We start from the raw sequence: 15,872 nt of genomic DNA, 5'->3' as shown, positions 1-15,872 counted from the left end.
TCTTGCCTCTGCTTCTTGAGTGCTTGGGATTAAAGGCCTCTGCCACCATGCCCAGTTGAAAAGAGGGAATCTTAACTGAGAAGATATATAAGACGGTTTGTAAGCATGTCTGTGGGGCATTTTCTTGATTTCTGATCGATGTGGGAGGGCGCAGGCCATTGTAGGTGGTGGCACCCAGAACAGGTAGTCTTGGATAGGATGGGAAAGCAAGCTAAGTCAGCCACAGGCGGCAAGTCTGTAAACAGCACACCTCCATGGCTTCGGCATCAGCTCTCATTTGCAGGTTCCTGCCCTGTCTTCCCTCAGTGATGAGTGTAACCTGAGGGCTGTAAACTGAAACTAGCCTTTCCTCCCCAAGTTGCTTTTGGTTATGATGTTTTATTATAGTAATAGAAACCCTAAGACAGAGCAAAGATCCTACCTACTATGCACAGTGAGTTCCTGAGTAGCCAGGGATAGTGAGACAAAACAAAGCCCTCTGTACTAGGGTTCTCTAGAATAATAGAACTGATAGAATGAATTTCTCTGTTTAGAAAGGGGCATTATTTAGAATGACTTATGGCTGTGGTCCACCTAATCCAACAATGGCTGGCTATGAATGGAAAGTCCAAGAATCTATTAGTTGCTCAGTTCACGAGGCTGGGATCTCTCATCTGGTCTTCAGTAGATGCTTGAGTCCTCATCAGGTAGGTAGGCTCTAATGCCAGTGAAGGCATGGACTTGATAGCGATGTGAGAGCATGCCAGCAGCTTCTTCCATGTCGTTTAAACAGACTTCCAACAGAAGGTGCAGCCCAGATTAGAGGTGGGTTTTCCCACCTCAAAGGATCTGGATTAAAGGGGAGTCTTCTTAAAGATCTGCATTAGAGGCCAGGTGGTGGTGGCGCACGCCTTTAAGCCCAGCACTTGGGAGGCAGACACAGGTGGATCTCTGAGTTCAAGGCCAGCCTGGTCTACACATCAAGTTCCAGGACAGCCAGCGCTATAAGCAACTGAGCTGTTCTTGGGGCTGAGTTTTGATGGTGGGTTCTGATATGGTAACTGAGAATGCGATTGTATTTGGAAATAAATCTTTAAAAGAGGTAATCGAGAAATGAGTTTGTGCAGGTGAGCTCTAGTTTAAGAAGACAGCCAGTGAAAAGCCTGCCACCTGGAAGGCAAGGGAGATGCTTGGACACCAAAGCCCCCAACACCTCAACTCAGGCTGTGGTCACAAGGACGGTGAGGAGTGCGAGTGAGCTCCAGTCTGGAGCGCTGCTGTGCCTGTTCTCAGTGCTTTAGCAGAGTTCTCAGCTCTGCAGAGTGAGAGCTAACCGTGGTCTTAGAACATGACCTGGCTCCTTAGACTGCTCTCTGAACACACTGACCAAGTTGTATTGAGCGTAGTGCTCCATCCAGGTCTGTACTCATACTCAGGAGTGTGTGTGTGTCCCAGCATGCATGTGAAGGTCAGAAGACAGCTCTGTGAAGTAAGTTCTCTCACCTTTACATGCCTCCTACTCTCAGGCATTTGGATACTTGGTCCCCAGTTGATGGTACTATTTGGGTAGGTTTGGGAGGTGTGGTCTTGCAGGAGAGAGTATATTCACTGGGTCCAAGTTTTGAGATTACAGAGTCTTGCACCACACTGTTCTCTTCCTGCTTGAGGTTCAAGATGTCAACAGCTTCCCAACGGTTCAAATAAACCCTTCCTTCTATAACTTGCCTTGGTCATGGTGTTTTATCACAACAGAGAAGTAACTGATAATAGTTCCTGGAATTGAACTCACATCTCCAGGCGTGTGGATATTACCGCTGCCTTCTGGGCCACCTGGATTACCCCAGATCTGAATTTCTTCTGTAAAAGTTTTAGCTTTATTGATTATTCTATACCATATGTATATACATATATTGGTATAATATATAAAAAACTTATGAAGCTCTTAAAACTTTTGGACTCAGAACCCCCCATCTATGTTTGTTTATCTATCTATCTATCCTATCTGACAAGGCCTAATCTATCTGTAGCCCTGTCTGTCCTAGAACTTGCTCTGCAGACCAGACTGGCCTCAAATAGCAATCTGCCTCCCTTTACCTCCTGAGACTAAAGGCATCCACTTCCACACTGGGTCAGAAACCCTTTTATAATCCTAAACATTATTAAAGAACCCAAAGAGCTAAGGGTAAATAGCAACAACAAAAAAACCTCTTTAGAGTCCACAAGATAGCTCAATGGCTACATGTGCCACCAAGCTGGGTGCCGAGTTCAATCCCCAGAACCTGCATGGTGGAAAGAAAGAACCAACTCCCCCAAGTTGTCTTTTGCCCTCCACTGTGCTGTGGTGGGCACCTTTAATCCCAGCACAGGTGGATCACTGTGAGTTCGAGGGCAGCCTGGTCTACAAAGTGAGCCCAGGACAGCGAATGCTACACAGAGAAACCCTGTCTCAAAACAAAACCACATTGGTTGAATATTTTTTTTTTTTTTTGAGACAGGGTTTCTCTGTGTATCCCTGGCTGTCCTAGACTCGCTTTGTAGACCAGGCTGGCCTCGAACTCACAGTGATCCGCCTGCCTCTGCCTCCCGAGTGCTGGGATTAAAGGCATGCGCCACCACGCCCGGCCTGGTTGAATATTTTAAAACTCACTTAGAAATTAAATTTTAAGTATCAATTCATTAAAATAATACAACCATTAGGTGTTAACACCGTAAGAAAATTTAAGAGAGTGGTATTTTATATTTTAGCAAGCTTTATGTCTGGCTTAAAAGACAGCTGTATTCTTACCTGCTTGCACAACATTGCTTGTTTTGGTGGCAATATAAAGAAAATTGAGCCTCAGAAGTACACATTTGGAAAAGGAAAACTTACGTAGTTAGTGGCCATTCTTTATGTTCTCCCAGACTTTCAACCAGAGGCAGCTTCTTATGGATAGTGGAAAGTGGAATAAACAATAATATTGGGGGGGGGGGAAGGAGACCATAAATCTCCCCGAGAAGGGGAAATAGAGTAGACATCAAGGGGGGAGGGGAGAGTGTGTGGGACGGGAGCAGGAGGGTCAGTGGGGGGGTGTGGAGAGAGAGAAGTGGAATTGGGGGGCATCTTGGGGATGAGCTAGAAGCCTAGTGCAATGGAAACTCCCAGGAATCTGTGAGGGTGACCCTAGCTAAGAGTTCTAGCAATAGAGGATATGGCGCCTGAACCGGACATTTCCTGTAACCAGGCAAGACTTCCACTGGAGAGATTGGGACACCAACCCAGCCACAAAACCTTTGACCTACAATTTGTCCTGCCTGCAAGATGTGCAGGGGTAAAAGTAGCACATAAATTGTAGGAGTGGCCAACCAATGACTGGTTGAGACCAATGCCATAAAAGGGAGTCCACTCCCGACACTGCCCAGAGGGCCAGGACCCAGACGCTGGATAGAACACTTCTGTTCTCCAGCTTGTCAGGTCAGAGATACTGAACCTATTTTGACAGACAGGAACTGCTATTTGGGCCCTGCAAATCCTTTGTCTCTGGCTGTCTCCCTGTGTGACTGAGTAACCTTCTGTACCAGCAGTGGTAATATGTTTTATGATTCAACTTTTATGTACCCATTGATTGTTTCTTTGTAGTTATTTTAGTTAACAACAACTTTGTCTGATTGTATAAAATACTGTGTACTTTTACCATACTCCCTTCCCACTTTTGATACTTGTGTCATAATTTATCCTTTCATGTCATATACTTGTTGACAAATTAGTTGTAGCTGTCATCTTAAATGCTTTGTCTTTCTAACTTCTAGTTCTAAAGACAAATGACTCATACAGCTACTCTGAAAAGCTCCCTCCTGGTGCGTTCCCCTAAGTGTAATAGGGAACACCACCCAGGCTTCTGTTTTGGCAAGTCTCACTGTCTGAAGGACAGCTTTGCCAGTTAGTTGTGGCTTTGTTTTTCCCTCAGAACTTTGATTAGATCACACCACCCCACTCTTCCAGCATGTCAGCCTCCCACTGAAATCTTGATGGCAAAACAGGAGCCTTTTGTTTGGGATCACACTTCTTTTTCTTGTTGCATTCAGGGTCCTGTCGGTTTTTGGTCATGGTGTAATTCACTTTGGGTAAATTTGCGATATTGGATCTTTCTGTACCTGGCTTGAGGGTTCATAGTACACAGGTTTGCTCAGGAGTCCCCATGTCTGAAGCATAGGTAGGTACAACAAAGCCTCAGAGCCAAGGCTTGGAGTGTGGGCAGTTACGCGAAGGCCAGTTTCAAGTTGATGCAGGGTAGGGAGAGATGGTATCCCTGGTTCCTGGAATGAAGTAAGTGGCTGCTTTGTGGTGTGTGATGTATTTGTGGGGGTGGTGCCTCTGGTGCAAATGGATGGCTGCTAATCTGCTGAGGAAAAAAAAAAAAAAACTGACCACAAGAATACTGAAGAAATGAGAGAATCTAATGACAAACTCCCAAAGCCTGTGCCAAGAAAGGGACTTTTTTGTTGTTGAGGCGGAACCAAGGTCCAGCCTTACTGTATATTCAACGGGGTTAAGTACTGGATCAATAAAACAAGAGCTCTGTGCACATTAAAGAAAACACAAAAAACTTTGGAGAACAAATTTTATTCTAAAAATAGATCTTAGTAACAATGAAATTCCAAAATTGGTCATTATAATAGAAAAAAGGGTAATAAGAGTATGCTTTAGTCTTTCTCCCAAAGATACAAAATTATCACACCATAAAATATGTTGTCAGTTCTCCTTTGTCTACATTTGAATTCCTTCTGAGGATTTACCCAAGTAAAATATAAAGCGTGAGTAGCTCTGCCTGGGTGCACATGCACAGCGAGGGAGGACCGTTTCATCTTAATATTCTCCAGAAACCCAAGGAAAGGCAAGCATTTGCTCAAGGCAGTCTTGGACGACAAACTTGCGCTAGGAACCATGTTCAACTTTTACAGCTGAACTAGAAATCCCTGGCATTTGAAAGTAACAAATTAGAAAAGACATAAGTACATTACTTTTAACCCCCAAATCAGTGGAGATGTGAGAGGCAAATAATGATACAGCTTTAAGAAAGCGGTTATATCGTCAAAGTGCTAAAGAAACAAGTATTCTCGATCTGCTGGTTCTGAAGTACCAAACATAGCAGACAAAAACCAGTTAAACCACACGGTCCTAACCTATATTTCTGCCAAGAAAGGAAAGCAGTGCTTGCAGGCCAATGGGGAAGCATCAGTTCCCACCAGCCCTCATTTGCAGCTGGCTAACCCCATGTTCCATTTCCTCCACACTCTGTGTGTTAACACAGGTCTGAGCACTCCACATCTTAACATGCCGTCTGGCCCTACTAGTAGACACGATCCATAAATTCTTGGTAGTTGGCATTTTTTGAAAACCAGAAGCAGATTACGAAAGTCACACCTTTTTTTACCTGTAGCACAGGTGTGTGCTCATTAGGACATTTTTGGCTTATTTCTACACTTTCAGAAATTGCTGTAATTTACTTTGGCCCTTTACAATAGAAAGGTTATATTAGCATTTTGTAGCTACACAGCTCCTCTGTTAAACTTGACCCTGAGTTTGACCTAAATGTATAAAGTACAGAACCAGCAGTGCTGCGGGGAGCACGGCTGCTGTGCTGGGGTCAGACACCGCTTCCTGGGAAACGGCAGGGATACGGAAACCAGGAATTACCAAAATATACTTTAGTATAAAAAAGTCATTTTTCTCAATTCTGACTAAGTGGACAGTGTAAAAAAACTACAGCATTTCCACCCTGTGGGTTCAGTGGCCTGGGGGCTTCACGTTCCCTGATTTAGAAAACACAGCATTCTGCTGTCAATAGAGGTTTCTAAACACTGATTTGAAAATCATATATAATGGGGATTTTAAAAACCGGTATGTTTGCATTCCATTAAAAATGTCTAGATATGGAAAGCAGCTCTACATTGCTTAAAACTGTTCACTAAAACAAAATGACAAGTGACTGTGAAAAGCAGTTTCCACAGCAGCAGTGTGCTTTTCCTGCCACTGCGTCTTCTGAGTGGCATGCCGGGTGCTGCAGCTTGCCTACACTATGTACAAGGGAAGGAACGCAACAGCGGCAGTTGAGAGAACATGATCAGCATTTCCACGCTCTCAGCTCAGAAGCACGGGTGGTGTGCAGGCTGCATCTGGAGTGCAAGTTCTATTTCTAGATCAACTTTACACCCCAAAATGCTGATGCTTCTTTCAGGTGAGCTCTAGAGCTTGTGAGCTCCATTGTGACCCCGAGGCATGCATAGGACACACCCATCTCTGAAGGGCACACAAGTTCTTCAAGTGAGCAACACAGAACTAAAAATGATGAGTGTTGTGACAGGCTCCTTAGCTGCATGCCAGATGGCCAGTCAGTGCAGGCACACACTCTAAAAGACAGGCCTTGTCTTGCTATGACTTACTAAATATACACAGTCAGTGGATAAATTACCTGTTAGCTCCAAATATTCATTTAACTCCCCAGACCACACCCTTCACCTTTAGTAATGAGAATTTCCAGATATTAATGGAATACACTGTTCATTTTATGCATGGCTTGTTTATACTGTTTCTAAGAAAATAATATTTCACGGTGATATAACCATCTAATTGACAGGGCTGCAGTCTCTCTTCTCTCCTTGGCCATTGGAGTATTTTAAATGATAGCATCATGTTCATCACTGTAATATATGAAAAACATAAAATTATTATTTGTAACAAAGGTAGCATTAGAACAACTTTCATAATCGAAATTAATTGTCATTGCTCGGCATTAAGTCTTGTGCATAGCCTAAGTACACTGTAGTGGTTAAGACTGCCGACCAAACAGGCCCACAGTCAAGTGTCTGTTCTGACTTTACATGAGGCACATACCATTATCTGGTTGTGTACACACGAGGCAAAAATTAGCCCATAACAGTTAAAATCAAGAAGTTAGGCTACTTTAAAGAGCACCACAGCTGGCTTATACTGACAGTATAAGTGCTTACAGTAGCTACGATTACCAGGTAAATCAAGCAGAGGAATTTCTTTTGTGTCTTTGTCTTTGTCATAAAAAGCAAAAACATGTTTTTACCAAAAATACTCTTTGGCACCACTGACACGCCCAGGGCCCGTGTCCTACGTTGCTAGGTTGAGGAGACCTGGTGTGTCATTTCTTGTGATTAGTGGCAAAAGCCAACAAAAGGAACTTGCTAAGCTTTGGCAAAGCAGTGTTTAGTCCCAGGTAAAATACACACATGCTTACAGGTATGCGTTCATCTGTAAAAATCACAAGTCTGCACACAAGCACAACACAAGTCTGTCCTTGAGGTGAACTCCGGCCTAACTCTGGGAACGGCCAGACTTACATGCTTCGGTACCGAATGCCTCTTCTTGAATAGTACATCTTGCACCCAATGTAGAGAACAGACAACACTCCCAGCGTTAACACTATCCCACCAACAAAGCTGCCGGCGTCAAACTTGGATCCTCTGCCTTTGTCCGGGTGAGCGGCTGCTGTCTCTAGAAGATAAACAGACCTCTGTGCTGTACTGAAAACACTGCATGTTCTGATGTCGCTCAAGTGTGGGTGAGGGAAGATTTAGGCACAGAAAGTTTCTATATTTTTGCAGAATGGAATGCTGCTGTCAATGTGATTTAACAGCCAATTCACAGCACAGAAAAACAGTAAGTAATTTTAATACGTACTTGTTACAGATGTCAGTAAACTACTGTGGGCTGTGGACATCACGGATGCTGGCGTCTGGGTTGAATTTGGGGGAACACTTGCTTTGGGTGTAGACTTTGAGGGAGTGGGAGTCATATGTGGGGAGATTCCTGGTGTTGATATCTTAGCAATAGTTGCAGGTTTCACTGTGACAACTGTGGTAATTCTTGGCAGTACCGAAGTCACTAACGGCCTCACGGTGCTGTTGTTAATCTCAATGGTCTGGTTGGAAGCCACATGGATGGTGGCGTTCTCTGAAAAAACTCCAAGAATAAGAATCGTTAGGATCTATGGCAAAAGCTCCCACACCTGGCTACTTGTTGGCCCCACACAGAGCAGGTCTAACAAGGGTGGCAGCAGGAGACCTGTGCGGACCACGACGCATTGCTGTATTACACCCACACTACCAACAAAGCCAGACCCACATTATGCAGCTAGGACTACGCGTTCTACGGCTATCCAATGACGACCTAACCTGTCAGACGGAATCACCTCTGTATGAGATACCGCACCATGCTTCCTTTCCCATTTCAGGGTTTTAAAAGATAGGGGCTTTTCCCCCTAAGATTTATTTATTATTATGTATACATTCTCTGCCTGCATGCACACTTGTAGGCCAGAAGAGGGCATCAGATCACATTATAGATGGTTGTGAACCACCATGTGGGTGCTGGGAATTGAACTCAGGACCTCTGGGAGAGCAGTCAGTGCTCTTAACCACTGAGCCATCTCTCCAGCCCTAAAAGATAAGATTTTTAAGCCAGGGTCTTGCTCTGTGGCCCAGGCTGGTCTCAGCCTGTAGCGATCATACAGCAGCCTGTCTGAGTGCTGAGATTACAGGCCACGACAGCCTATAACAAATTACTTCATGTCGTGAAAACGTTTCTAAGCTGAAGGTTCTCTGTCACATTCCTTCAGGAACTCTGAGGACAGTGGCCACAGTGACATATGAGCAGGAGCTGTTGTTCTTTATAAGGGTGGGACAACGCTCTGCAATGACTATGCGGATGAATCGCCGTCATAGTGAGGTGGTTGTTTTGTGGTGGTGCCAGCCGCCCATAGGTAGGAAGGTGCGCTCTGAGCACCTCACATCTCAAAGCCAGTCCTGCAGGGGTGGGTGACAGTGCCAAGGCCTCAGCTCAGGCCCAGCTTGTCTTCCTCAGAGGAAGCAATTATGTGATGAAAAAGGGACAGACAGAGATGTCAGTCCTCCATCAACAAAAGCATGTCTCCTTCATCTCTTCAGTATGCACTTGCCTTTGAGGGAGTAGAGAACACTCCACATGACCAAACCCAAAACCTTGTAATCAACAGTCCAAATGGAATCCACACTGAGGTTCAACAGCTGCTTACAGCACACGGGCGTGGGTGGTGCCTTGTACGGTGGCTCTGCCCCTTTAGATGGGGAGTTTCTTCCTGTATTGGCTCTCCATCTCACAGAGACAGGAAGCTTGTTGGTTTCCCTCGCTCACTATTCCTCCTCACAAATGGCAAAGATAGAAAATTTTGGGTCCGCCTTCTCACCCCATCAGCACTCAGGTCCTTACTGCCTCTACTGGTGTTACGGAGCAAGGTGACAACTGCATGTCGCCATCCACAGTGACTCTTAAAAGACTTGAACTGGACAGCCTGGTTTTCAGGATGCTGCTTCTCCACACCCTAGCTTTTAACACTTAAATTTCGGGCCTCACTTCCTTATCTGTTCTCTCCCGCAGGATATTATCTTTTTATTTTTTAAGATCGAGAAAACACATCATTATCCTGCTAGGTGCCACACTTAAACTAACCTTTTGTTATTCGATCCTGAATACTGTAACATCTAATCACATTTTAAAACTGCTGCATGAATTCTTCTGTGATGAAACCAGGAACAGCGAACAGCAGTCCTGCTGCTTATCAGAGTGGGCTCTGCAGAATAAAGCAACAACACTGCCTCCCACTCAATTGCGCAGCAAGACGGGCTTCAGACCCAACACAGTGATGTGGGCAAACCCAGGCCGCAATACTATATTATTACTTCCCTACTTGGAAAGTCAAAGGTGCTCCAGACAACTAGAAGCTGGAAATGTCTATAAATTGGTACAATACTGCAAAAGGAAAAGGTACTAAGAGGTTCAGACATGAGAGCTGAATGCAAGAATGCTGTCACCAAGGTCAGAGTTCATGTCTCATGGCTTAACTCATTGGTCTGAACATAAATATCAATCTGGGCAAGGGGGCACACTTAGGAAAGGCAGCACTTAGCAGGCTGAGGCAGGGGATTACAAGTTTGGGACCAGGTAGGGTTGCAAGGCAAGATCTTGCTTCAGACAAGAAAAAACAATGGGTAACTGGACTGGGAGATGACTCAGTGGGTAAAGGTGCCAGTGGCCAAACCCGAGGGGGCTAAGTTCAATCCCTGGGACCCTCATATGGTAAAAGGAGAGAACTTTCACACGTGCTCCCACCTTCTACACGTGTGCTATGGCACACACACACACACACACACACACACACACACACACACACACACACACGTACACTCATATATTCCCAGTGATTAAGTAATAAAATATTTCATATAAATGATAACCACATTAAGGCTGATGTTCCTCCTTCTTTTCACTGTTTAGAAACGGATGAGTACCTAAAAGTTAACAAAGCTGTAACCTGACCAGAGATGTCAGCACAACAGGTCAGCCAGCTGGCATTGTTAGAGAGAGAGCCTGTCATCCACCCAGCTTGGCGCCTCGCTCTCCTCTAGTCTAAGGCAGTGGTTCTCACTCTTCCTAATGCCGTGACTCTTTCCTACAGTTCCTCACATTACAGTGATCCCAACCATGAAATTATTTTTTCTAATTCATAACTGTAATTTTGCTACTGTTATGAATTGTAAAAATCTGATATGCAACCCTTGTGAAAGGGTCATTCGACCCCAAAGGGGTCACAGGTTGAGAACCAGTGCTCTAAGCTGAAACTGAAAGGCAGGTGAGGGAAGGGTGTCCCACTTCTACCCTTGGCCTTTGGAGAGAAAGTAAGAGAATGTTACTTCTCATCAAGACAGGAAGTTCCAAAGGAAACCATCTGAGGAGCCAGATAACTTTCTGCCTGAGACAGGGTCAAGGATTGAAATCCCAAGGGAGGCTGACTCCACATGAGGAGGCTACTGCCCGCTGCCGCCACCACCACTGCCGCCACCACCGCCGCCTCTTCCTCCTCCCCCTCTTCCTATCAGCAAAATTTAGAATGCTTTGAAGAAATGAGAGGCCTAAAATTTTTTTTAAATTTGCTAAACCCCGATATAAGAGACAGGCAGTTAGCCAGTCCCAGGAAGTAACTAGGGAGTACATGAGCTAACAAGATACTATTCCCTAACAGGCCACCACAAATGGCTTTGGCACCTATCTAAGGGTCACCAAGTTCTTTGAAGAAACAGACTTAAAAGGTAGGAAAAGGTGATTTGAAAAGTAAAGTGAATCAAGCTCACAGTTGCAAGAAAAAAAAAGCCACCAGAGATAGGGTTATCTGATAGCAAATGCGGAGGGGGGGGGCTCCCCTCAAATGGGATTACTAAGAAGACACTTCCCTGAGCAAAACAGTGAACAAAGAGTTAATCCATGGGTGGTCTTGGTGTCTTTTTGTAGCCTTTTGGACATTAGATCCTCTTGTGTTATTTAGGTTGCCCCCTGCTTAAGGGGCACTGAGAAGTAAAAAAACCTATTAAAAGTACCCAGGCCAATGGCCAGGTCAGTTCCTGAGACCTTTGATTTGGGGTCAGGTGTGGACCAGCCCAGGCTGAATTAAAGATTCCTCTTGTATTTACAGTGGTTTCGAGTCTTTCTGGTTCTTTTTTTGGGATCAATATCTGGGCGCAGCAGCTTCCTTTACTGATAGCAAAGTTTTTTCTTTCTTTTTCCCAGGCAAAGTGGTTCACAGAACAAACCTAAGAAGAGAGCTGGCATGGCGCTGCCTTCAAGCAGGTTCTCAGGAGCATATAGGTAAGGAAAGAAGAAGCGAGGTGCTGAGGGTTAGTGAGGGCGGCAGAGGGAGCCCTACAGTATGCAGTGCTGCGGAGGCCTCAGCAGGACAATCTGTCAGCACCTTCCAGAAGGTGCCATTTATCAAGCAGCTACTGGCTTTTTTCCCTTGAAGCCCCTGAGGCTGGCCTGAAAGGGAAACAGGGAGGAAGGAGAGGTGGCCACAGGGCTGACTCCTCAGAGCAGGCCTGTGTGGGCAAACTGAAGGTCTATCCCTGGAAAGTCTAGAATTTTGAAATCATGCTCTACAGAAACCATACAATTTTATTCAGTAATCTGCTTCTGTACTTACTACCCACGATACGAGAGCCAGCTCGTGGGTGTGTGTGTGGCGTACTTCACAGAAGGATGACCACCACATCAACACAGAGGCATCCACAGGGATGTACAGGAGTGCTCCATGGAATCCTTCCTGCCCTAGCTCTGCGTTTGCCCCTTGAGCCTTTCCTCCCGACCATCCTGTCACAGTCACCTCAGATTACAGGAAAAGGATTCATCAGTAAACACTGTGACAAAGGACTGAAACTACCCGTGGGCCACCCTGAAGCCACGAAGGCAGACTGCGCCCAAACAGAGGCAGTCACATCTCCTGGCAAGCCTCGCTCTCAGGGACGGCAGCACTAGCAGCTTCTTTGTGCTGCCCTGATCAAAGATCAGCCGAACCTCAATCTTGACCACGACTGCTTAACTCTGCTACCTCCCGCCTTCTCCCTGACCTCCATTCTGTGCATAAGGCTCGAAGCACATGCTACACTCACTCTAAAGACAAGGCTGGGTTACCAGACCTCTCTGTGTTCACCTCCTCCTAGGGCCGTAACCAGACCCCTCTCACTCTTTGACACTATTACTTATCACTTTAAACATTACAGGGATGTTAGGGATGGGGTGGGGGGCTGACCCCTGCCTTTTGTGACTCCAGAGAAGGCACTGTAGCCCTAAAACTGCTTACACTTCTGACAGCCAAGAACTGACTGCTGCCAGCAGACCACCACAGTGCAAGGGACGGCATCTCCCCTGTGTTCTCAGTGCTGCCTTAGGCAGTCCTAGCGAACTACATGCCTGGTGTCAGAGCTTCGTCCACAGGCGGTGAAGTGTCCCTGGAGCTAGATCTCTGGAACTAGTCATGGGGAGATGAGTTTAGTCAGTGCACACTTGTCAGTCCAGCCTCAACACGCATCAAATGTGAGGTTCACGGTCATCTGCCCTTATTTAACATAACACAGGAAAAGGGAGGGAAGTGGTCCAATCACAGCCCCCAACACCTTCCAGCAGATGCAGTGTAAAAAGAAAGAAAGGGCAGCAGACACACAGGTGCACACGCTTGCCCGCGGTCGGGGCCTCCAGCAGTCTGATCAGACTGCACTCTTCTAGCCTGGTCAGTTCAGGCACACAGAACAGCGCCCAGAAGCCACTTACCGTATGACAGCCAGTCAAGTGCCGTAGCACGGTGCCCGGTGGGCGGGGTGCTAACTGAGGAAGTGTTGGCTCATCAACCCTATAATAGGATACATAACCCCTCCATGAAGTGAGGCGAAGGAGGCCAGTCCTGTCTCTCACTTCCCAAGCGGCTGCTAGCAGCCACCTGAGCTCCTGCTTAGGACAAGTTTCAGGGAATGAAGAAGCAAACAGCCACTGTTGTCTAACAGAGCCAGTGCTGCTCTGTGAAGCCATCTTCGCCCCCCCCCCAATATTTCCAGCTACCTCAGTGCAGGGTGACTGCTAAGAAGGAATAATTTCCTTCATTCCGTAACCAAGTCCCAGAAGACTGAAAGGGAATGATTTGTTTTCCTTGGGGCATCAAATGCATGTTTAAATTCACATCCAAATGTGTAGTAGAAATTTTCCATCCATTATGATTGCTAAAAACGTGGAGCTATTTCCAACACAACCAGATTGTTCTAGTGCCTGAGTGTTATTTGAGGAGGCTGATTCTAAGCTTGAATACTTAAATAAAATTAAATGTTGAGTTCCTGGAGTTAGGGAGAAAAAAAAAAAAAAAAAAAAAAGAAACCCTGAGAACCACTCCTTGGAGACATCCTAAACCCTGTCCTGCTTAGCGTTGGGTAAGCCCAGAGACACTCACTGCTCCAGGTCCCCCAGCACTCCTCGGTCCCTGTCTGCTGCAGGACATGGCTGACATAACCTGCTCTTGACCTTAAACTCAGGGCAAAACTTTTCCTTCCTCTTCACCATAAAATCTGGACATTTCGTTGCTACTGTTTTTTCTCTTTTCTCCTTTACATGCGAGCCAAAAGCTGTTTCTAATGAACCTTTATTTATATACTTTAATTTGCCTTATATAAAAACAATCCAACGTTCCTCATTTTTTAATTATAGGAAAAGGTAAGAATGTTAGGATTCCACTTCAGTTGGTCTACCTGTGATGTCATCGCTTACCTGCCACGGGGGCGTGGCCTTGCCCAGGGCCTTATAAAAGACAGAGCCTCCACGTGCTCATGTTCTCTCCCCCTCTACCTGCTCTACCTACTTACTTTCTCTCTCTCTCTCTCTCCCTCTCTCCCCCCTCTCTTACCACTGACTCTTTCTCTTCTCATTCTTCCTCTGTCTCTGTCTTTCTGGGGTACCTCTTTTCCCTTCCCCTTTCCCCACTTTCTTCTCCCCCCATGCTCATTTAATAAACTCCTCTACAACATAATATCTGAGCCTTGTATTCTATCATTTTATTCTTAAATAAATATGAAACTTACTGCGAGTCCACAGGCACATTCTAAAAATTGTCAATTCAAATTACTTGACAGAACACAGAACTGAAAATCTAGATGAAAAAAAAAAGTCTTTTTTTTTTTTTTTTTTTTTAAGCCTAGAAAAATCTGTACCCAAAATAGGTCTCGGTGAAAACTAGGCCTTTAAAGAATCACAGCACCACAAGGGAACGTCTATTTCTAGAACATCAAACATCTACAGATCCTATGTCAATCAAAGCAATCATCAAAAGATTCCAGGGCAAACCTGCCTGCTGCCCAGTCTGTTGAGAAAGTCTGACCACAGGAGACTCACTCACCTAGGTCCCCTCATGAAGGGAAGGCCTGTCCATCCCATTCCAGAACCACACCACACACTCAGGACATCTAGCTACAGAAGTCCCAAGTCAGTGGGAAGAAGGGAGCGAGGTTGCCATTGTTGTACCATGTCCTTGATCAGCATGCTCCAAGCCTCTCGCAGCATCTCCCCACCCACCTCAAATTTTCTTTTCTTTTCTTTCTTTTTGGGTTTGCGAGACAGACAGTCCCTGTGTAACTCTGATTGTCCTGGGACTCACTACGATGACCAGGCTGGCCTTGAACTTGGCAGAGGCAGGGCATGCGCCAGCACAGTAGGCCTATTCTATTCTCAGTGCACTAGACACATGTGAGCATTCCTCAAGCTAGTTTCTAAATGTGTTCAAGTGCTATCTCCATACAGAGCACAGTGCTCAGTGGCCCCAATGACACAGGGTTCAAGGTGGAGTCAAGAGACAAGAACAGTACAGTTACAAGCCAGGCTAGGGGCCAGGGCAGCTTTCCTCTCCATCCTAAGCATCACCATCTCCCTTTGAAGCAAATGCCTGGTTTTCATTTTTACAGTTCTTAACTGTATTTTTATTATTATTACCCTAAAAATTAGTGTTTCTTGGGGCCAGCAGGCTGGTGCATGAATGCGCACCAGCCCCCATCCCCAACCCCCACACTGTTATATATAAAAATTAAAGATTAAGGCGGATGATAGACTACAAGGTACCAGGCAGATATTATGTTATACAGAGTTTATTAGATGAGCATGGGGGGAGAAGGAAAGGGGGAAGGGAGTACCCGAGAGAGAGAGAGAGAGAGAGAGAGAGAGAGAGAGAGAGAGAGAGAGAGAGAGAGAGAGAAAGAGGTAGAGAGAGAGAGAGGTAGAGAAGTAGAGAGGTAGAGCGAGAGGGCCACATGGAGGGTGTCTTTTATATGGCCCAGGCCAAGGCCACGCTCCCATGGCAGGTAAACTGTGACATCTCAGGTAGGCAGACTAAAACAGAATCCTAACACACACACCATAACTAAAAACAATTTCTTGATCATTTAGGCAATGGCTTTTCTAGATCAATAGAAAGGAAGTTGCTTCTTCACCTTTTTAGGTGTTGGCATTCTAATCTGGAAGTATAGTTTAAGCAATTTTTGCTTTCTACTCTACA

General features: G+C 45.5%; 1 protein-coding gene across 1 annotated transcript in view; it reads right to left on the bottom strand.

Annotated features, from left to right (window-relative positions):
* Positions 1 to 6,215: 6,215 nt before the first annotated feature.
* Tmem123 (transmembrane protein 123) overlaps positions 6,216 to 15,872 on the bottom strand; it is a 29,410-nt gene continuing 19,753 nt past the window's right edge. Inside the window, exons 3-5 of the mRNA XM_051156767.1 lie at positions 7,667 to 7,939; positions 7,327 to 7,480; positions 6,216 to 6,657 (exon numbers count right to left, since the gene is read on the bottom strand). Coding sequence (XP_051012724.1) covers positions 6,633 to 6,657; positions 7,327 to 7,480; positions 7,667 to 7,939 — 452 coding nt within the window. The 3' untranslated portion in view covers positions 6,216 to 6,632. The remainder of the gene's footprint in view (positions 6,658 to 7,326; positions 7,481 to 7,666; positions 7,940 to 15,872) is intronic.

Source organism: Acomys russatus, chromosome 14 (assembly GCF_903995435.1).
Source record: "Acomys russatus chromosome 14, mAcoRus1.1, whole genome shotgun sequence".
Classification (NCBI taxonomy): Eukaryota; Metazoa; Chordata; class Mammalia; order Rodentia; family Muridae; genus Acomys; species Acomys russatus.
This window is presented reverse-complemented; position numbering and strand designations above follow the sequence as displayed.